Below are 22,761 nucleotides of genomic sequence, written 5' to 3' on the forward strand. Positions count from 1 at the left end.
GTCACTATAACATTCATTTGGCGTTATGGAGTAATATTCCAGTTTATCTCCTATGGCACTGCTGAGTTTATCTCCTATGGCATCGCTGTTGCATTCCTTTACAACATCTCCATAACATTCCTGCGATATTTGCGCTGTAACCCTCTGAAAATGTATTACAGGATTATTATAGTGTCGATTTCCCAACTGCGGGCTCTCCGGATGCGTATTTGTCATCTTTTTTGCAGATTATAATCCCGCAGTGAGAGCCGGAGCGCAGCGCACGGTGAGTTTTGGTGCTGGGTGATGTCAGACAGCGGCTGGGTCATCTGAAGGTCAGCAGCGGAGGAGGTTCACGGAAAGTTCACTCGCATATATTAGGTAACTCTATCGGCCGCTGTGACATAACTAGTATGAAGTAGGTTGCTTCGAGACGGCCAAACTCATCCGTCAATAAAGAAGAGATAAGAAGTCCCTGGAACAAACTTTGTTATGCAAAATAGCCTGCGTGTTTAGCCGGGCGGGCTCCGTGTGCGGGACGGGCTACAGTACAGGCTGTTTGGCTGGCTGCGCGTCAACATGCGAACACTTTCCTGACGCTCGACGGGGACTTTCGGCCTGTTTCCGAGCGCACACGCCCCTCTGACCACAATATTGCCATGCTTTCCTGCTGAGAGACCGCTTGCATCCAGTACAAACTTTTACCTGAAATGCACATGCGGTAGAAACTGCAGGGAAGGCGACGCGGGTTGTAGGAAAAGACGGATTTTTTTTTTTTTTTTTTTTTTTTTTTTCCTGTTGCATCCGATATTTTTTTCTTATGTGGACACACCTGCAAAGGACCTGTCTTTGATTTGCACGAGATCATGTTTGACTATATGGAATTTCTAGCCGTCGGCCCCGGAGAAATGCTGGATTTCTACACATGCAGCCCCGCCTGCCTGCAGCAGGAGCAGGAGCAGACTCTCGCCGCCTGCTTCCCTGAACTCACCGAGTCCGACTGGCAAGTGGACGGCAGCTCGCAGTGTAGGTGAAATGATGTTTTGCAATAAAATCCTGCTGTACCTCAGTGGTTATGGCGGATAAAATCATAAATAATGTCGACCTCCAGATATAAGAAAACTCATATAATGCAAATCAATTATATTTCCAGATTAGGATTAATTTACTGTATGATGTATCTTTTCACACCACTGATATCCTAATATCACATACGACTCTCCATGATGTGTATATAACATGTAAGGAAATTAGTTCAACTGATGTCAAATGATTTTTAGTCAATAACTGTGCAAAAGATAATATTATGGGGTATTTTAATTAATAATCTTATCATTTAAATATGAGGCCTGTAGCCAATACTAGGCCTGTGTTGGTGATGTTGATTGGCTGTGTGCTACACTAAACTCTATGTCATAATTATTATATTCTCAATGGATGACTGCCACTTTGATGGATGCGATAGATGCAAAAGCAAGTAATGCCACAGCCTCTGTCAGCTGGTAGTAGCCCTGCAGGTCATGTATTACACTTTAAATGGCAGCAGGGGATTCAGGCCGTGGGCAGCGAGTCAGGTTGAATTGCTCTTGCTCGCTTTCATTTGATATATCACATGTGACTGCTGCAACTGTTGACTGTCACTTCACCTATGTTTTAATTATGTTTCACTCGGAAATTAGAGTCTCCTTCAGTGTGCCTCGCAGGCCGAACATTTCTCTTAGTTTCTCCCTGGAGGTTGCGGTGCCTTTGGAGATGAGTTTCCTCTCGCACAGCTTTATTTTCTTCCTGGATCCCGACAAGCAGGGAAACACCGAGTGCTGCAGGACAGTGTGTATCAGGGAGTGGGGCGGCACATGTGAGAGTGGTCAGTGTTTGGGACAGAGAAGGCAGGCCGGTCAGTTCGGGGTCACTGTGGGTTCACCGGATGGTCACCAGCTCAGGAGGTCAGACGAGAGCCAGACTACACTGCTGCTGCCGCTGCCGTCCGTCCTGACAGCAAACCATGCAACTTTTCAGGAAAGAGCCTTACTCTAAAAAAACGAGTCTCTTTTACACCCCTGTGACTCCCTGAAGATGCTTTGAACCAAGAAATGATGAAAACAGAGTCAGATGTTGATTTTATAAACCTGTCACTCAACTCGGTCACAGCTTTATCTTTATTCACAGTACAGGAACTTCCTCCTTGGGGAAAAAAAACTCAACATGAAGCCTTTTAAACTGGATTTCCAGCCTGCAGAAGTCTTCATGCCCTCAACATACTTTGTTGATACAAATTGTTGACTCCAATGATGCATGATCAAATAACGCTGCCTAAATAGGGGGCAACCTCTTCCCCCTTCCCCCCGTCCAAATCCCTTCATCATATCCTCCCCACCATATACACACACTCTTACACACACACACACACACACACACACACACACACACACAGTCTCTCTCTGTTTCTTCTCTCCCTCCCTCTCTCCCTCTCTCATCAGTCAGTTGGGCTTGTGGCATGCTCCTACATTGTTTTGCATTGGGAGAGCATTCGGGCTAATGGGGGTGTCCTTGTTTGACCCGGTGATTCCAGGTTCAACCAGAGGCCACGGGTTCAAGGGGATGGAGATAAGCAATTTTTCTCGTTTTGTTCTCCTTTTGAAACGGCTTTCTTCATTTTCTGTCAGTGGCGCAAAGTGTTCGAATGGTGGAGGTGATCAGGAGCCAGCGGGGAAGCTGGCTGAGCCCCACAGATGGGAGACTCCTTCTGCCTGTGGGAGAGAAAGGTTCAGAGAGTGGGACGGGACTCTGTTGTGATAGATGGTGTGAAATGATGATACGCTTATATGGAAAGAAAAAAAAATTGCAGATTGAAGCTGCACCGGGGAACTTTGCACAATGACATCTTCAAATGGCAGCAAGGGGTAACTTTTCAATCTTTGAAAAGTCTGAAAAGTTTGAAACCTCACTATCTAGAAATCCTGTAATGTGATGTCAGTGAACTGCATATGTTCACCATCCCGGCTGGTTTAAAGCAAAGGAAACCAAAAAGAGAGTCTAAAGATAACATCGATGAGTCCTGCGCTCTCTGGATGGAGTGTGCACCTCCTGCTGTTTAGGAGGCAATTTAGAGGCTCTGAAGTTTAAATTTGTCTGTTCCTGCAGGAGGAGAAAGAGTGCATAGAGACACCAGTATTTCATCTGGGGAACTAGGGCAAATCTACAGTGTCCCAGTTAGGGAGGATGGGACGCCCCTCTCTGCTTCAGCCCAACTGCGTGATCTAAGCTGATAAGATGGGTGTATGAAAATCTTGGCCAGTGCAGTTATGCAGCGAGAACAGTGGCTGCAGCTCAGTGTTAATGCAGGCAGTGAGACCTTGAGATAAAAATTTAGCACATTACTTTTTGCCTTTACGTTGAAATCTCAAAGACACTTTATGAAACTGAAGATCCCTTTTGCATCAGCACCAACAAGATGCTAGATGGCACTGAGACTGGATGTGTGTGTGTGTGTGTGTGAGTGTTTCTCCTGCTGGTCTATAGGCCACTTCGTTAATGCTTTAGAGGGGTTAGCAGTAACTGGATAAAACACCCCCAAAGGTGGATTCAGCTCTGTTGCTCCAGATATAACATACAGTATATAGTATTATATGGCTGGCATGAGTTTTATAACTTCAGTTCATTGGAGACCCTCAGGACCAAAAGGGCATAACACACTTTTGCACACACAGTATTCAAGCACTTGTCTTCAAATCACAAATAGGATCCTTGCACCTGAAGTGGTAGCAAATTAAAATATCCGAATAATAGAAAATAGGCCCGGATGCTATGGACAAAAGCAAGTATCATGATATATTTGAGCAAATAGCTTGATATTGATATTGTGACAATATTGTGTTTTCATGAGATATTTAAACATGAGATTTTTTATAAATAATCATTAGCAATGTTGATCTGATGACCAAGCAGGTAGAGACAAATACCAGAACAGCTGCAGCAGTCTAATAAGCTGAAAAAAAAAAACTCATCTCTTTACTGTGTTGCAGCTTTTAAAACCAGGACAAGATAACACAGATTATGATATGATGCTATCCAAAATCCCAGATGATATCTAGTGTCATATCACATTATCGATTTATTATTGATATATTTCCCAGCCCTAGTAGAAAAGCAGTCATATAATTAAAAAAAAAAAAAAAAAAAAGGTAGAGCGCTAGAGCTCAGCATGGGTGAAAAAGTGCTCAGTCAGCTTTCCCCGGTTATGGAAAGTAGTGCTCAAATGATTAGGCGATTAACCGATTAGTTGATCAATTCATTAAGAAATCATTTTAATCATTTCAAAAGTAAAAACCCCAAACCTTGCTGATTCCTGCTTTAGTAAGACCACCAAGATGCTAGATTTGCTCACTTTCCTCCATTCATATCATTATAAAATTAACAGTTTTTTTCCTGGCTGCTGATCAGACTGTGAAGTTATGATTTTGGGCTCTTTTAACCTCCAGTTATCATTTGTCATTATGTTTGACAGTTATGGGATAAAAACAATAATCAATAGAGTCATCATCAGTGAAAATAATCATAAGTTGCAGCTCTAGTCTGCGTTGGTTTGCGCGATGTGTGTGTGTGTGTGTGTGTGAGCTTGTCTCTCACTGTCCCTGTGTGTTTGCAGCAGTGGAAAGCCAGAGCTCCAGCTCGGGCTCAGAGGACCTGTTCACCAGCCCGCCCTCCCCCCCGCCGCCGCCACGCACATACAAGCCCTGTTTTGTGTGTCAGGACAAATCCTCGGGCTACCACTACGGAGTGAGCGCCTGCGAGGGCTGCAAGGTGAGACGGCAGGGAAACGGTCCACCACACACCGCGTCTCATATGGAAATATGTCATGTGTCCATAATGTGGCCGCTATGAAAATATCACCTCATTTGTGCAACATGAAAATAGGCAGGGCATCAGGATAAAAGGGTTTGTAGCCATTTGGGGGGAAAAATATCATCATCAGATATATTGAAGTTTTCATGCCAAACGTTAATAACAATCTGTGGGGAGTTTTGCTTTTCTGACAGGAGTCATTTCGTAAGAGTGTGTGCCATATTTTGAAAATGAAAGCAGTGATGTAAATCGGATTTCAGCGTGTTCAGTCCCACGTGAGGTCGTTTGAGTGAGCTCCAGGGAAACTGAATGTGTCCCCCTTAATTTTATTCCGACAAATTGTAGCGTTTAACTCTTGATTGATGTTATATGTGATAGATAATCAATGAGTATGTTAAATGTTAGTTAAGTGGTTTTAAGCCACAATGTGAAGACAGATTCAACAATCAGAAAAGAGTATTCACCCAGACCATGATATAAATACTTATAATCATGGTTAGATTCGTGTATGTTGAAAATGTATCTGAAAATTAAACAGCTGCTTCAAATCTGAAAACTTTAGTTGCAAATCAATGTCACATCGTCGTGACAAACTGCAAAAATTCAATAAACAAAATAGTGTAAACATAATAGCACCAAACTCAATCAAATAAGAGAGTTGAGTGTAACACGTGTGAAATAAACATTATTCAAATAAAAGCAAAATTCAGTCCGCAGCACCATAGCTGGACCAAAATGAGTTTTAAGTTTTAAGTTTAGACAGGATTTTTTTTAAAAAGCCATAAAATGTTTTTTTTTTTCCCTTCTCATATTTTCTTTCACTTTCGGATTTTTGCCTGATTTTTTTTTTTTCTCATTTTCAGCTTGAGAAGTTTTCCCATTTCTTCTTTTGTTCATCGAATTCAAGTTTTGCTCAGCTGTTTTTTTTTGTTGTTGTTGTTGTTTTTTGGGGGGGGGTTTTTGTTTGTTTTTTTGCTCAGACAGCTTTTTCTGTGAAAGGAGCAAAGTCTGGGAACTCACCACCTGATCACTTGAAATTTTTGATTTTTTTGTATCTTTACCCTGTATTCTTTTTTATTTCAATTTTAATTTTAACATTAATCTCTTATTTTTACAAAATAAGAGATTACAAAAGGGTGTTGTGAATTAGCGTCCACTACAAACACTGCGAGCATCAGATAGCTGTTCTCAGTTTGTCTAAGTACATGGTATCAGTCCCTATCAAATACACCATAAATAAATAAATGAATTGTAGACTCAAGTTAAGTTTTAGCTGCCTTTGTATGTAAGCCTAGACAGGACTACTTTAATCACCCGCTAACCTGCGGCGTTAATAAGTAATCACGCCTCTCTTTCCTCCCTGGTGGCACCGCAGGGTTTCTTCCGCCGCAGCGTGCAGAAGAACATGGTGTACACCTGCCACCGGGACAGGAACTGCATCATCAACAAGATCACCAGGAACCGCTGCCAGTACTGCCGGCTGCAGCGCTGCCTCGCCGTGGGAATGTCCAGGGAGTGTGAGTGTCTGATCCGCCTCGATTCGGAGCGACGCCGCGCGCCTCGGGAGGCCTGTCGCCGCGCCGCTTTCATTAAAACATCCTGCTGTATTCCCGCAGCGGTGGAAAGTCGCGTTAAAACACCCAGCAGCCGGTCTGCTTCCCGAAATGAGGCGTGCATGATTATGAAATTGTGAAATAACTTTTGCCTTTGCTCAAAAAAACACCAACTCCTTCCAGAGCAGAGGTGTTAGGCCTCATTCATGAAGCTCACCAGCCTGGATTGAGTCTTTTTGCACTCATGAACGTAAATTGTCAGGTCAATTTTGTGTTTTTGCAGCACCCAACCACACACCTGTGATCATATTGTGGACTGCAGTAATTAATGGGAACACTAAAAACCGCCACACGAGCTATATTTAGACCTGACCCCGTGATTCACATCATCATGAGTGAGGAAGCAGTCCGCTGCGACAGACTCAGACTCAATAAACCCCGACTGCGTGTTCAGACAGCGGCCGACAGAGCAGCAAAACAGTCAAGCGTGGCTGCGTTGTCGCCGAGTCGCTGTTGAAGTGTCACTCAGGCGCTCGGTGACGGTCGGTGGTTATTTTCAATGTAGGTCAGTGGGTGGAACTAATCTTCAGGAGAGACGAGGAGGCGAGTAGAGATGTGATTGGTTGGTCTCTGAAGCGCCAAAAAAAGTTGATGTCAGCTCAATCACTTCCCAAACACAGCAAGATAGAGTCTTGATCAGTAGGGTGGTTGTTGAAGTTACAATGAAAGTAAAAATAACTTTTCCACCCTGTTAGGGATTTCTCCACATCATATTTCTCCATATCAAATATACTAATCCTTTATCTTTTCATTTGCTGGTATCAGAATTCTGTTATTTTTTACTTTAACCGCCTGGACATGCCATTTGAACTGAAAATGAGAAGCAGGGCACCATTTAAATGCTGATTTCTCATGTTTTCTCCTATTTAACCCTCAAATTAACTTAATGAATTTCACCAGCTGCCATCTGGACTGCTCCTGCTACTGCTGCAGTGCACCACTACAGCTTAAAGGGATCATAAATCCAGTTTAAAATGGGGATTGTCTTATTTAGTGTTGCTCTTGAGTACTCTCTTCATTATTTGCAGAGATTTGAGAGTTCCCAAAAGTCGCCAATTGGAATAATATGGAGTTTCAGAGGCTGCATTTTGTACAATAATCCATGCCAGCAGGATTGGTTGGGCTGTAGTTCCCCTATCATCTGGACCCTGAAGACCAACCAGCTGTTCAGCAAAGAGAAAATATCCCGCTTATTAGGGCTTAAACAGCTACAGCTTTACTAATGGTGCAACAGTATGTCAGCAAATGATTTTATAATTACTGTCACCTATCAAAAACCTGTAGTAGTAGAGGTGATGTGAGAGAGTCCACGGCGAGCTTAGGAGGCACGGCTCCATCTCGCCCGCTCCTCCTCCGGTACAATTTAGATAAAACAGGTAAAATAATCCCCGGGTGAAATGTTAGATTTACATCCTGGAGCACCACAGAATGTGCTAATGAGATAACACCGACTGTAACTCAGCACCGTCTGAGGAGCCTGTTGGAGGATAACAGGTACAGCTGAAGAGTTAATCAAACAGGCAGGAGGGTAAAAAAAAAAAAAAAAAAAAAAACTGAGATCATGTTCTGATTGGATGGCTCTGCTCTTGAGTGTGAAACTGCTGGTTTGAATCAGGGGAAATGAACCGATAAGCTCCTCCAGATGAATGAAAAGACTCCAGATTCTTTTTTTTTTCCTGTGAAATTGTTTTACTGAAACGCCACACATTTTAGTTTTACCGTCCCTGATTTCAGAGAATGGATTGGTAATATTTTGGGGAAAAAAAACGAACATTTTAAAGACATTGATGTGATGTACTGCAGCTCAGATATTCAGTTGTGACAGAGTGGAGCAGCGTCAGCGCCTCAGCTGTGCAGCGTTTAAATCCTCCAGCACTCCAGTGACCTAGATAACAGCGTCTCTGTGGCTGTGTGCGGGGCAGCGATAGGGCGGCGGGGAAGGATCCACCCAGCCACATGTTCCATTGTAAGGCCAGACAGGCACATTACATAAATCCATCACATGCATCAGTCGGGTGGACGCTATGTAACTACCTGCTGGCTGCTGTCGCCGCAGGCCACACTCACTGATTGGTGTGTAACACGATCTCACTAACTGTGTTTACACAATGGCGGCCGGGATGTGGGGCATCCGGAGAGAGGGAGCGAGGAGGAGAGAGGCTGAGGCAGGCATCGCTCCACATGTTGTGTAATCCTGAGCTCCCCTGACATGTGGACGGCTGCCTGAGCCCGGCCAAACGTGTTGACTGAAACGTGTTGACACCGTTACCGGAGCCGTTATGAAAGGCTAACCTGGTTTCAGGCTCACACTCCTCGCGTGGACTCTGTCAGACTCTGTTGGATATTTGGGTTTCGTATTGATATCGTGATATGAAACTAGCTATCATCTGGGATTTTGGATTACCATCATGTGTCATTTTTCTTATTTTTAACCCTTTGAAACCCAGGTTATGTTTTGTCCTCTGAACAGAATTCACTTTATTTCTTTTTATTTCTTATGTTTTGGGGGATTTTCATACTTATTTATTTATCTGCCTGTGTTTTTCAAAGAAATCAAGTGAAATTGCTTCAGTTTCATAGGGTTAAAAGCTTGCGGAAGGCCGTTTAGAAGCATTTAAACACAAGAAATGGGATGTCGATCCAGGCTTCAAAGGGTTAAACACCACGACACGGTGCAAAGATCCATCATCCTCCTCCAAGTTTTTTCCAAATCAGACCAAATCAAAATCTCATTGGACGTGCTGATTGACCTCTAATCAATTCAATCTAGGGCTGGGCAATATGGACAAAATCTAATATCATGATATCTTTGACTGAATCACTCAGCCTCAATGTTATGACAACACTGCAGCGATGACTAGATATTTACACACAAGATTTTTGCTAAACAGTCATTGATAATCATTAATATGATGACCAAGCAGGTAGAGGCAAATCATAGCTAAAATACATCACATCATATTTAACAAAAATGTCTATATCGCACTGCATTTTGGATACTGTTAAAGTTATAATTACAATATAATAGTGCATAAAAATGGGGTGGGACCCAGATTTGGGATTGGTTGTATTGGTGGGTGAGGAACAGGTGGGAGGCAAGGGAGTGCCTAGGCGTGGAGGAAATTAATTTTGCTATCTCATATATCTTAATTATGTCAGTTGTGTATGATCTTGTCCAATTACCAATTGCAGAAAATTTGAAGATGTCTTTATGGTGAAAATGTGAATTTATTGGCATATTGGTGGAAAGAAAATCAAGTTCTTCACATTATTCCATCAAAATCTTGTTTTTATGGTTTAGCTTTAAGTCCACTCCACATTAAAGCAGAGCAGGCCGCTGTGTTTCTATCTGTACAAATCCTGCATGATCCCTGGAGTCGATCCAAACTGTACAGATGATTCATGTCAGTCACAGCTGCTGTGACGTTTTAGACGGTTCATGCCTGTGAGTTCTGAGGTGAGCTCAGCGAACGACAGCACTGCCCACGATGACAAAGAGGAAAAAAAAAAAATCCCAAATAATGCAGCAGTTATCAGAGGTGTGGCCGTTTCACATATGTGTGGTTTCTCACGTCAGCCACACTAACCTGTTCTCGAGAATCAAAACAGGGAAGGAAAAATAACTGAACATCTGTCATATCAGTTCTTTGACTGAATTACTCAGACTCAATATTGTGAGGACACTGTAGCGATGACTATTGGTGCTTTCATAAGATATTTACACACAAGGGATTTCTCAACACCCCACTGTCTTATTTCATGTTAAAAATCACAGGTCAAAATGTCCGATAACAATATTCAATGTTTTAGTTCTCATTCTGTTCCAAAGGCAAATGTCAAAGAAATATACTCCATAGTGTTAAGTAGCACGTTAAGTTGACTTTATATGATGATGAGTATGGATTTTTTTTTTTACATGCCTGGATTTTCTCTCAGTTTGTAGCTACCACTTCATTAGAAACTTAGAGATGCTACTTATCAGTTACTTGTTTAAATATGGATTACTGAAAATCAAATGTGGTCTCTTGCAAACACTCTTTTGACTTCTGGATTTAAAAAAAAAAAAAGATATAGATTGTCTTTTCTCATTGACACCCGTGTATTTTTATGTATTTCACTTTTTCAATGAGTTTTGTGGGAAGGCTTATTAAACTCATTCAATAGATCAATGTCCATGTAAAAAGTGACCATTTAAAACCATTTAAAACCATCAAAATAAGAATTATGCAGCAATACTGAACCTTCTGAATACCTTTTGCTGTTTTTTTCCTGTATCTGCATCATTCTGTTTGCTTTCCCCAGCGGTGAGGAACGACAGGAACAGGAAGAAGGGAAAGAAGGAGGCGGTGAAGTTGACCATCATAGAGACGTACGAGCTGACAGCCGAGCTCGGCCTAATCGTGGAGAAGATTTGCAGAGCCCACAGAGAAACCTTCCCCTCGCTCTGCCAGCTGGGAAAATACACCACAGTGAGTCACCGGGAGCGTTTACATGGTTTTCCTCAAAAGGGGAAAAAAATAAAATGCAGAGCAGAAACACAGCTGTCCCTTTGTATTAACACACACATTGTTACTGTGGCTTTTTGATGGATTTGATTTGATTTGATTCATTCAGATTTACTCATTTATTCAGTGTATTTACATATATTTTAGCATCCTCATGCGTACGTTGGACTAAATTATCAATACAGTGATACTTTCAAATGTACTGTCTCCAATCATTATATCTTTGATGGTCGGTCAAAGACTGTGAGCCCACAAAAATTCATGAACAACAAGAGAAAAAAGCAAAATTAATATAACTAGATGTTACTTAAATTGAGTCTAGCATCATTTTTGTGAACTGGAGCTCCATGTGTTATCAGTCCAGACAGTCTGGAGAGCAGAGGGAGTGCCGCTGTGCCTCTGCAAAATTAATTAAATGTTAAATGACACCTGGAAGCAGGTGTCAGAGGGGGGAGGCTACACATGTTAACAAGAGTCAACAAGGGTTAACATGACAGATTAATTTAAAATTTGTTCAGAGATTTTACTTAAAAGGAGATTTGCAGTTAAGTTATGGTCAGCTCTTCAATGTTCCTGGTGTTCATCAGATTCTTAAGTTACTTTCAGAGGGAAGGAACTTTTTTCCTTTCCAAAGCAAAGCAAAACTAGTTGAAAATTAAATTGTTCCCCAAATTGTATGCTCCTAAATGATGATACATCACTAAAATTAACAGTAACAAAAATGTCTGTGTTGTACTGCATTTTGGTTACTGTAAAAGTTATAATTACAATATAATAGTGAATAAAAATGGGGTGGGACCCAGATTTGGGATTGGTCAAATGGGTGGGTGAGGAACAGGTGGGAGGGAAGGCAGTGCCTAGGCGTGGGGGGAAATTCATTTTCCTATCTTATAGACATATCTTAATTTTGTCAGTTATATATGATCTCATCAATTGCCTGCTTAAAAATTAGGAAAATATCTCTATTTAAACAAGCCCAATTGACAAGGGTAAAAGAAGTTTATTCTTAAAAGAAAGAAAAGGCATTTGTGCAGAAATTTTTAAGACGTCTTTATGCTAACAATGTGAATTTGTTGCCATATTAGCATTAAGAATAGCAAGTTCTTAACACTGTTCCACCAAAATCTGTCATGTTTTTATGGTTTAGCTTTAAGTCCACTCCACATTAAAGCAGAGCAGGCTGCTGTGTTTCCGTCTGTTCAAATCCTGCATGATCTCTGGAGTCGATCCAAACTGTACAGATGATTCATGTCAGTCACAGCTGCCGTGACGTTTTAGACGGTTCATGTCTGTGAGCTCTGAGGTGAGCTCAGCGAGGACAGCACCGCCCATGATGACAAAGAGGAAAAAAAAAATCCCAAATGTTTAATTTTACAGTAATGCAGCAGCTATCTGAGGTGTGGCCGTTTCACATACGTGTGGTTTCTCACGTCAGCTGAAGTAAGCTATGCTTGGGAGTCAAATCAGGGAATATCATATCAATTCAGAGTAATAGTTCATTCAGTTCAGTATTACAAATCAGGATTCTTAAAAAAACAAAAACAAAAAAATCATTAACATATTTAAAGTTAAGGCCAAAAAGGTAACCTCAGTTGTCACATTTTTATCTGGAAGCTAATAATTTTCCACTGATAGATCTGATTGATTTTGCGTCTAGATAATTAGTAGATTATTAGATTATAAGATAGTTAATTATAGTATCACCGCAGATCACAGCAACCTAAACTCTGGAATAAATCCACCTCAGCAGGACTGAATGGATCACTGCTACACATTTCAAAACCTTAGCTCAGCTGTATTAAATTGGAAATAGATTGTTTTTGATCATTTTTGTTAATTTTGGTGATTAAACTAGTGTACAATCTAATTCAGACAGCATTAAAAATGTTTTCTCTGGTTTCTGACAACAGAAGACTCTGTAACACCAATTTTTTCTGTGATTGTATGGATAAAAAAGTTCATGTTTCAAGTTTCCTTCCCCGTTCATCACCTTTCCTTCGCAGAACTCCAGCTCTGACCACAGGATCCAGCTGGACCTCGGCCTGTGGGACAAGTTCAGCGAGCTCGCCACGAAGTGCATCATCAAGGTGGTGGAGTTCGCCAAACGAGTCCCGGGCTTCACCGGCCTGACCATCGCCGACCAGATCACCCTGCTCAAAGCCGCCTGCCTCGACATCCTGGTGCGTCTCTGTGTGTTTGTGTCTGAGGCTTCTCGGATGAGTAGCAAAAGATTCTGGAAAGAGTGCAGTTGCCTGTGACTTCCTTTGTGCACAAAGGCATTTTGTTTCAGTGTCAGATACAAGTGGAGAAAGGAGAGTCTGCAGCAGGGTGTCTGATTGAAAAAATTGGTGCCGGTCCACGTTTCCTGGAAGATTACAATGTCCCAGACAAATTACGGTCAAATATAATCTGTGTTTATTGAGCTTAAAACAATGGATAGGCTGGCTATATAAAGAATGACATCATCAGCGTATGTAGATGTATAATATCCTTTATTGAAGAGTAGGCTACTTTTTCTTATACATTATATTCACTTCACTAGACTTGCGTGCATGATGCTATTTTAAAAATAAATACTGTTGCATTGGGGCAAAACAACAAAGAATTTCCTTCAGCTTTAGGCTTCCATCATCTTAGATAAAATAAAATAGAATAAAAACTATTTGCAAACAAATAAACAACAAAAAAATACATGTAGGTCTATCTGGATCATAACATTAGGGCATGCTGCTGCTGACTTGGCATCAAATAGATTCCATTCATTATCAGACAAAATGAAATACAATAGTAGTCTTTGAAAGCAAATGAAAATATAATAACCTATCGCTGGCTCTTACCATTTTACTTGTGAGACTTTATCGCAGCAGTGAGGGTGCTGAGTGTTTCTCCATAGCTTGCAGAGCACATCAGCCTTGTGACCTTTTCCTGCCCAAGGCGACTCCGCGGCGCTGGTTTGATTCAGTTCTCGGCTCACTGGAGACAGACGTCAAGCAGGCTAATTTTTGCCAGTTTTAATACAATTGAAATTGTGCTTTTAGGGATTTCACTGGACATTATGACCGGAGAGATTTAAATAGGCTACAAAAAAAAGGTAATTACCAGAAAACGGAAACACAGATCTGAAGGTACCACAAGGTTTGTAGTTGCTTTTCTCAAAACCACAATGCGAGTCTTTAACCTTAAAGCGTGGTACAGTAAGACATTAACTTTAACTTCAGTTCTGCTGAAATGGTGAGAGCATGTTTTTGGATGGCAGTAAAAAGAGTAAAAAATTATGTATTAAAAAATTATAATGGTTAATAAAAAATTTAAACGATTTTTGAAAATAAATCCCATGGTTTTGTTGGTTGGATTTTTTATTTTCACATACTTGTACATTATGAAGCGTCAACACTAAAGACACTGTATATACAAGAAAATACTGTATACTCAGTTTTGTGTGGAGGCTTTTATTGCTAAATAGGTATTTATCATGACATGGAAAATTGAAAAACTGAGGTGAAGCTAGCTAAAAAAGTAACCCTACTTTTTTATGTTATTATGACTTAAATAATGAAACCTATGTGCATGATTTGGAATTGATAAAAATGAATGACACACACACACACACACACACACACATGCCTGCACAAGAGGCTGTCATCCATCGCTTCGCACCTTGCAAGGATCTTGAATCACACCGCCAGCCTACATTTACAGCAAAGACAGACAGGCAGGAGGAGAGACGGACAGAAACACGTCCTCAGGCTCTGTGTGTGTGTGTGTGTGTGTGTGTGTCTTCCTTCCCTCCGTCTTCTCTGTCAGTCACTGCCAGCTCTGTCTGTCACCATCACTATCACAGCCTGGCGTCCTCACCAGTGATAATTCACTCCGACGCTCTCTGATACCGTCACGGGAATTTCATGTAAAATCAAAGCTCCATCATGTTGATTTTCACACCTCAGGGATGTTTTTTTATTTTTATTTTTATTTTTTTTTATTTTCTGATGAGGCGCACTGGGACGGTTGTTTGCCAAGTTCATCCTGACTCACTGGCTGCTTTTAGATCCTCCAGGAACTTGGTTTTGATGCTACGTGTGATTTTAATTGCTTCCTTTGGAATCCGGTTTTTAAATCTCGCCCTCATTCATTTCATCTCCCTGGCTCTCTTACTGTGACCTACTTTTTTTTTTTTTTTTTCATTCGATGTGCTTTCACACCCTGCTATGTGTTTTGTTCTGGCAGTCTCTTTCCTGTTCCTCCTGTCCTTTTCTTCTGTCTTTCACTTTTATCACTCTCTCTTTGGTTTACTGTGCCGCTGAAAACATGAAGTTGTGTTGCACTTTGATCTAAAACCCAAACCATCAGTGTTTAACACTTCAGGCCTCTTATATTGGGAAGCCTGGGAAGGTGGTTTGTTAGATTTTTCCTGCATATTTAACACACCTTCTATGCTTATTTTTATAGTACCATTCTAAAAATGGAGAACCATTTTTAGAATGGTTCTTACACAAAAAACTGGAAACATGTAGATTAGGAGAGTGTGTACATCAAGATTGGGTGATGGGACGAATACTTAAGGTCTTGTGGAAATTCCCTTTAATATTTATACTCAGTGGCCACTTTATCAGGTCCACCTGCATAATCTAATCCAATCCAATCCAACTGTTGTGCTGTAAAGTTTCCTTTCCTGGTTTTCTTGTTGTCACAGTAATAGAGGTGTTCATTCATTTCTATGTTTGGCATTGAGCTCATAGTTAGGGCTGCTGTTGGACTGGACTGCATTTTACTGAGAGCTGTTTCCACTATTCTGTCCCCCCTCATGTTCATTAAACGCACATTTACCTCGATTTGAACATTGTTGGAAATATTTGAGATAAAGCACACAACTCAGCAAAATATAGAACATAGATCTTGATGTTTTTAGACATTTTAAAGCGGAAATGTTACATATGAGGCCTTTAAGAGGGGATTTGAAAGACAGGGCATTGCCCCTCCTACTCCTCCTCCTCGTCACCTTCTTCCTCTCCTCCTGTCCAGATCCTGAGGATCTGCACTCGCTACACTCCGGACAAGGACACCATGACCTTCTCAGACGGCCTGACCCTGACCCGGACTCAGATCCACAACGCTGGCTTCGGACCGCTCACCGACACGGTCTTCACGTTCGCCGGCCAGCTGCTGCCGCTGGAGATGGACGACACGGAGAGCGGCCTGCTCAGCGCCATCTGCCTGGTGTCTGGAGGTACTGCAGCCTGCACAAACACAAAACTCAGGGGCAGTTGTAACCTGGTGAACATCTACACACTGTGTATAGCTGTGGAAAACAGAGAGATGTAACAGTAACAAATATAATATCAAAATTTTTGTTTATATGCAGCTATATGCACCCCGATGTGTGTCACTTTTTAAAACGTGAACTATCATGATACTAAAACATGAACATGCAAATTGCTGTGCACGCAATAAGATGAGACAATAAACCAGAATTAAAAGAAAACAGAATAAAAACTGTAAATAAAATCAGTTTAAAGCAACTCAGTTGAAATGAGGTAAAAGATGAGACAGATCAAGCTTTAAATGAAGATTTGGTAAGTCCCTTTTGGTTCCACCTCTACATGTTCCAGTTTAAACCAGTTTGATCTCTCTGTGCACAGACCGCCAGGATCTGGTGGAGCCGTCGAAGGTGGAGGTGCTGCAGGAGCCGCTGCTGGAGGCGCTGAAGATTTACTCCCGCAAACGCCGGCCCAGCATGCCCCTCATGTTCCCCAAAGCCCTGATGAAGATCACCGACCTGCGCAGCATCAGCGCTAAAGGTCAGAGAGGAGATCGTCATCCCATGCAGGGATCACATACCAATAAAATAAGTAAAAGAAAAAAAATAAAGAAAGAGGACACTTGTGGGGGAAATGGGAAATAAAAGCCAGACAACTCTAGCCAAAACATTTTATCTGGTTGGGAAACTTTTGTGGGCTGTGACTCACTGCAAAACGCAATTCGCTATTTTTAAAGATTGCTGTGCAGGAGTGAAAGTACATTCACTGTTAATGTAACTGAGTGTCTTCTTTTTTAACTTTTAACTGAATTTACATTTCTAATTAATTCAAGTTGTCCTCTCATCCTTTTAGAGGGAGCATGAGTCAAAAAACAGCAGTTTCAGATGTTTTATATGATTTTGTTAATGCCACTGTCCTGGCAATAAAGAAATAGATGATTTTTAAATGAGAGACGACAATTTTCAGTTTAAATTTAATAAATTCAACTTGGCTCGGGTACTTTAGTGATATAGCACTTTTCATGAAGGGGTGTAGCTCAAAGTGCTTTACAATAAAGTGAAAAAACGAGATTAAAAAGAAATTAGAACGGGCAATTTGAAACAAGAGCAAGTCGTGTGTGATAAAATAAAGCAATCAATCAAATCACAAACAAAATAGACAGCAAAAGCAAATATCAAGAACAAATATCAGTAAGATCTATAAAAGCTGGAGATAAAACAAATGAACAGCAGTAGCAGTAGTAGTAAAATATGTACAAACAAAGGAGGGACATCAAAACAATAAAATGTAAAAGTAATGTAAAAGAACAGAATAAAAGAGCGAAAAGCAGTTATTTAAAAGCAATGTCGAATAAATACATTTTAAGTTCTCGTTTAAAGATATTAACAGGGAATTCCATAATTTTGGTTTATCTGGTGAGCTTCTGATTTTTTTTTATTAGTTTGGTAGTTTGTATTCGGATGCACTGTTGGCCTGTAAAGCTCTTTCGAGACTGAAAAAGTGATTAAATAAACTTGGAGCTGGAAATGAAACGTATTTCGTAACCCTCCGCAGGGGCCGAGCGGGTGGTGACGCTGAAGATGGAGATCCCCGGCTCGCTGCCGCCTCTGATCCGGGAGATGTTGGAGGACCTGGAGAACCTGGAGAAGCAGCAGCAGAAGAAGAAGAAACACAGCGAGGAGACGAGAGCGGAGCAGCACACCGGCACCGGCCCACACACACTCTCCGTGTCCACGCAGTACCTGGGCTCGGGCTTCCTGGTCTGAACCGCCTCCGAGAACATTACCTCCATCCAACACCGCCCCCTCCCCCCTCCCTCCCCAAAGAAACGCTAACAGTCACAGCTACGGATGCAGTCCAGAGGGTTAGTCGTGGTTTACCTCAGTTTTCGGTTCAGCAGAGGCCTGTCAGTGAATGTTGGGAGATTTTTATTATTATTTTTTTAAAGGGGCATTCCACCATGTTTGAAGGACAGTCACAGATCCATCCACGTTCCCTCACAAAACAAAGAAGAAAGCTATTTTAATGTCAGACAGCAGGATGTTCATGCTCTGCTGTCCAAAGTGGGAAAACATTGAGGAGGAAAATGTAACTTTACTAGTCTTCTTCAGTTTTCTTTTTTTTTTCGCTCCTGCAGCATGGTGGCATGTCCCTCATTACCACTGGTAATCACTTTTAGACTTTCTGTGACAGGCTGCCACTTGTATTTATATTTGCATGATATATCACACAGATTAATTTCTTACCTCATTAAATAACATTACTGTTAGTGTTAGTGTAGCAAAGGTAGCACATATATGGGAAAAAAGAGATGCTCTCTACATACAAGATGATTTTTTTATGCTGTTAGTTTGGATTTGTTTATTTGCTCCATGTGCAAAAAAAAAAACAAAACAACAACAATATCAGAAAACTCCGGACTAATTCTTTGATGAAATTAGGGGAATTTAGCAGTTTTATATGTACAAAAGGGAAATGTAAATACAAAAACTTGACATTGAAGTATTTACTCATAAAGGTATCATTAGCACCGGAGATAGCAGAGTTCACAAACTGATGTCACCGAGTTTAAGATTGAGAATTATAAGAGTAAAAGTCAGCCAGTATCATCCTGAATAAAAGAGACCACCAAATTACCCATGGTACATTGCGTATATTAAAGGTGCTATGCAGTGTGTAGCAGTTTTCTTCGTCATGTTGCCTTTATTGTCAGATAAATCACAGTACATGATGTGCTTAAAGTCAATATCATAAGGATTTATATATATATATATATATATATATATAAAACCATACGACTCTATGTAGGCGATATCACATGATCAGTACTCATTCCATTGAATCCAATGGTAATGTCAAACAGAATTCAGAAATTTTCAACTATTTCTTCAAGTGTTTCATGCCTCATTTTGTCAGAGTTTTTAAATAAATACAACAAAAAGAAATGCTTGTTATCATTAGCTTGTAACCCAAAATTCAACATATCATCGCCATATGTTTCTACTGAAAGGAGATGAATGATAATATTGAATTATAGCCCAGCCCTAAATCACAGGAGAGTGAAGCGCTTTAACCAACAGCCTGCAGGACACCCAAATGTGTCACATGAATTTTAGAGATTAGTAATTGAGGGACATCAGGTTGGATTTTATGGGAAGTCAGACGGATTATTTTCTGGCATAAAACTGGAAGATTTTTGGTTTGACTTTGTGAGGAGAGCAGCTTCGTTCCAGCTCCGCTCTTCCACCTGCGCGCTCGCTGTCAGCTTATCTCGTCAGCAGGCCTATTTGCTCTTATCTGCTTCCTGCTCTTCAAAACAAACAGCATTTGTGTGCGCACACGAGGGTTTATCTGAACTGTGATCTTATTTACGAGGAAGAAATATTGTACTCATAGCACCTTTCAACTTATCTTTTCTTGAAGGGGAACGCCGCATGATGTCAGGATTTCTGCAGGTTATGTTTACATGTCTGCGACAGTCCCGTCAAAATCTGTGCAGGTGGAGAGTTTTTATTCCAAAATCAAGAGCGATAAAACAGGTTCGCTTTAAACCAGCGATTCTACTTAAAAACTCAAATTAATATTGTATGAACACGTTCAGTGTCTATGACGCAGCTGCAAATTGCTGTTCATGATAACAAATCCCTGTTTATATAAAAAAAAAGATCTTGTATCACCAGTGATTTCATGCCACTGGATGAATTACTCTTCATTGTCCTTAATGGGTTGAGAAAATGTATACGTGTCTTGGTTGTACAAAACAATTCCACAACAAATTGAATAAACTCAAAGCAGTGTGTTTGTCAAGCTAAAAATAAGGTTTGACTTGTAAAATTAATAATTTAGTCTATAAAGTGTCTACATATGTTCTTAGGAAGTTGGCAGAGTCTCCAAATTGCTTCCTTAGTCTGGCCAGCAGCCAATAAAAAAATTATTAATCTTATAATGTGTATGAATAGAGGAAAGTTAGAACATATTCGCATCTTAGTGATGTTAGTGAAGCTGAAATCAACATATTTTTACTCAATAAATGACTAAAATAATCAGTTTTCATAATTGCAATTGTAGGATTCTCTGCTGATTGACCATTAAATCAACCAAATGTTCTCAGCCCCGTTTCCAGAGGCGGTGTTTTGGAGATACAAGGTTTCCACAGCACACTGATGGCATAATTGATGGGACTGTCCAAGACATTTAGAAATAACGTGAAATCTGAACCTGGTGTTCTCCTGACGCCGAGGTGTGTGTGGCTGCACGGTGTGTGTGTGTGTGTGTGTACTCCACGACTCCGAGCAGGGAGCCTCGACAGCAAACGTTGTGTTATCTTAGTGACTTATGGCAAAAAAAAAAAAAAAAAAGGATGAATTCATTCAAGAGCGCCGTGGAGGAGCTCATGTGCCTACTTCTCTCTGTAGAGCTTCTCCACAGCAGCTGCTTTGACACAAAATAGCAGGAACACCAAACTCCTACTAATGACTTTAATTCATTTGGGTTTAACCATTATTGTTCATGCTGGCCCTGGTTCACTAACATGGAACACAAACTTAATGAATGTCATTAGTAACACTTGTGATTCCCTGCTGTTTCATGTCAAAATGGCTGCTGCGATTAAAAAAAAGGAAAAAAAAAGTCTATGAGTTTACATTTTCTGCAAATCTCTGCAAAAGTCCTGCATGATCAGCCTGGAGGAACAAGTGCGATTAACGCTCCGTGTCATTCCACATACTACCATGATTTGGCTGTGTACTGTATTTCTCTTGTGATCATTTTCCATGCTGCGTTCATTTGTGATATTACTAAACAGATCATATTTCATATAGGTGTTGGTCTATTAAAGTCTTGTGTACTGGATCTCACCTGGCTGTGTTGTGTTTGTGCTCATGCTGCGGGCTCTGTAGATGCAACAGGAGGCCGTCTCAGGTCACACTCCCTGGTCCATACTGCCCCCTGTCGGCTTTATAAGGAATTACACTGCACCTCGGTAAAGATTCAGGCTTGCATCCACTCCAAACACAACAGATTCATTACTGGAAGCTGCATTTGAGATTTGCTGTGTGTGTGGTAAACCACAAAAAGGAAAGAAAGAAAAAAAAAAAAGTAAATTATAATTAAGTTGTTTTGCTTCATATTTAGATTTGAAATCTTGTTTTCTAACAGGGGGGTGAGACCTAGTTCTACTTCTTTCCAATACAGTTTCACTTTTTTTGTGTAATATGTTGGAAGAAGGCAGAATGAGGCAGATTTGCCCACTAATATCAAGAAAATTACACTTTACTCAAGGAAATTTGGAAAACAGGCTGATAAGCACGGATAATCTCATCCCACCGGCAGATTTTTTCCCACTTATTTAAAGATAAATATGATTTTAAGAGTGAATGTGAGGCTACATGATGTGTTTACAGTGATATTACCACACACAGTGAGGCAGCAGTGTGTGACTGAGCAGACCAAACACATGACGCCCACTCACTTTTTAAATGAAGGAGAAATGATGTTGAAGCAGCTGGGGTCAAGGGTCAACTCTCCTGGTTTATCATCTTTTTTTTTTATACACTGACAATGAAATCACTGCGGTGGCCCTAAAAAAAAGAGGAATCAGAGGATATTTAAACTCGACTGTTTATTTTGGACTCCCTGAGTCATTGGCTGAGAACTGAAACTGACTCAGATTATCCACAGTGTTAGTTTATAAATGGAAATGACCACATCTGGGAAAGTTGACCTCTTCATTAGTTAAAGTTTATTAAACATCAGTGTAACACAGATTACTACTGCTTAGAACAGATTTTACAGATAAATCCATTTTTGGATGAAAGTGCATGAGAAAGCTTCCCCTGAGCTTTACGCAACGAGAACGACTGTTTTACAATAAATTACATTCATAGTGTCTACAACTGATCTTCATTATATTTGAATAACAACAGTCACTGCAGAATATATGTTAACACAGAACAAGTACAGTGAAAGAGCTGGTTTTGAACCTGGACTGGCCAAAAGCTGTTCACAAAAACGAAAGACAGAATTTCGGCGTCTAATTTTTGAAGCTTTTGAAGTGCAACATTTGAGGAAATTTGGTGAAAATGTGCCCTGAAGTGCAATCCTGCGCCGAGGAGTTAAAACAGCCAAAGCACGGAACCAATCCTGAGAGTTTAAAGTGCGACTTCAGAGAAACCTGAAAAAACAAAACACGCAGCTTCACACACGCAGGGCGGCAGAACCCTGCAGAGAACAGTCTTCGCATAGTGTCCTCGCGTGTGTGTGTGTGTGTGTGTGTGTGTGTGTGTGTGTGTGTGTGTGTGGTTGCTTGCGTCAACTGTTGAGGTCAAATCCTCCACTTCAAAATGATAACTGACTGCCATTTTCATATCATTGATGAAGCAATTTGTCTTTGTGTAGAGGCTGAATATGACAACATTTTCATGGGAGAATATTTACAGTTTGAGCTTGAACTGATTTAAGTGAATATGGATTGAACATATTCACATGTGAATTCATCTTTGGAGTCACACTGTCACATCACATTTGTACAAATAATAAACTCCTGAGACTGATGACATGGAAATACCA

At 40.7% G+C, this 22,761-nt stretch overlaps 1 protein-coding gene across 1 annotated transcript; it reads left to right on the forward strand.

Moving 5' to 3' along the window:
• The first annotated feature begins 319 nt into the window (after positions 1 to 319).
• LOC115374123 (retinoic acid receptor beta-like) lies at positions 320 to 21,045 on the forward strand. Its single transcript, XM_030072885.1, has 8 exons — positions 320 to 1,005; positions 4,625 to 4,779; positions 6,197 to 6,338; positions 10,737 to 10,903; positions 12,943 to 13,119; positions 15,959 to 16,163; positions 16,576 to 16,734; positions 17,749 to 21,045. Exons 1-8 carry the CDS (start codon positions 846 to 848, stop codon positions 17,958 to 17,960), a joined length of 1,377 nt encoding a protein of 458 aa, XP_029928745.1. The 5' UTR covers positions 320 to 845; the 3' UTR covers positions 17,961 to 21,045.
• Positions 21,046 to 22,761: the final 1,716 nt, after the last annotated feature.

The sequence above is a fragment of the Myripristis murdjan genome, chromosome 16 (assembly GCF_902150065.1).
Source record: "Myripristis murdjan chromosome 16, fMyrMur1.1, whole genome shotgun sequence".
Lineage (NCBI taxonomy): Eukaryota > Metazoa > Chordata > Actinopteri > Holocentriformes > Holocentridae > Myripristis > Myripristis murdjan.

What these genes read in the sequence shown, in the direction of transcription:
- LOC115374123 (XM_030072885.1), top strand. Translation starts at nt 846, where the DNA reads ATGTTTGACTATATGGAATTTCTAGCCGTCGGCCCCGGAGAAATGCTG. An exon ending in CCGCCTGCCTCGACATCCTG is followed by an intron (nt 13,120 to 15,958) that starts GTGCGTCTCTGT and finishes CCTCCTGTCCAG; the next exon opens with ATCCTGAGGATCTGCACTCG. An exon ending in CATCTGCCTGGTGTCTGGAG is followed by an intron (nt 16,164 to 16,575) that starts GTACTGCAGCCT and finishes CTCTGTGCACAG; the next exon opens with ACCGCCAGGATCTGGTGGAG.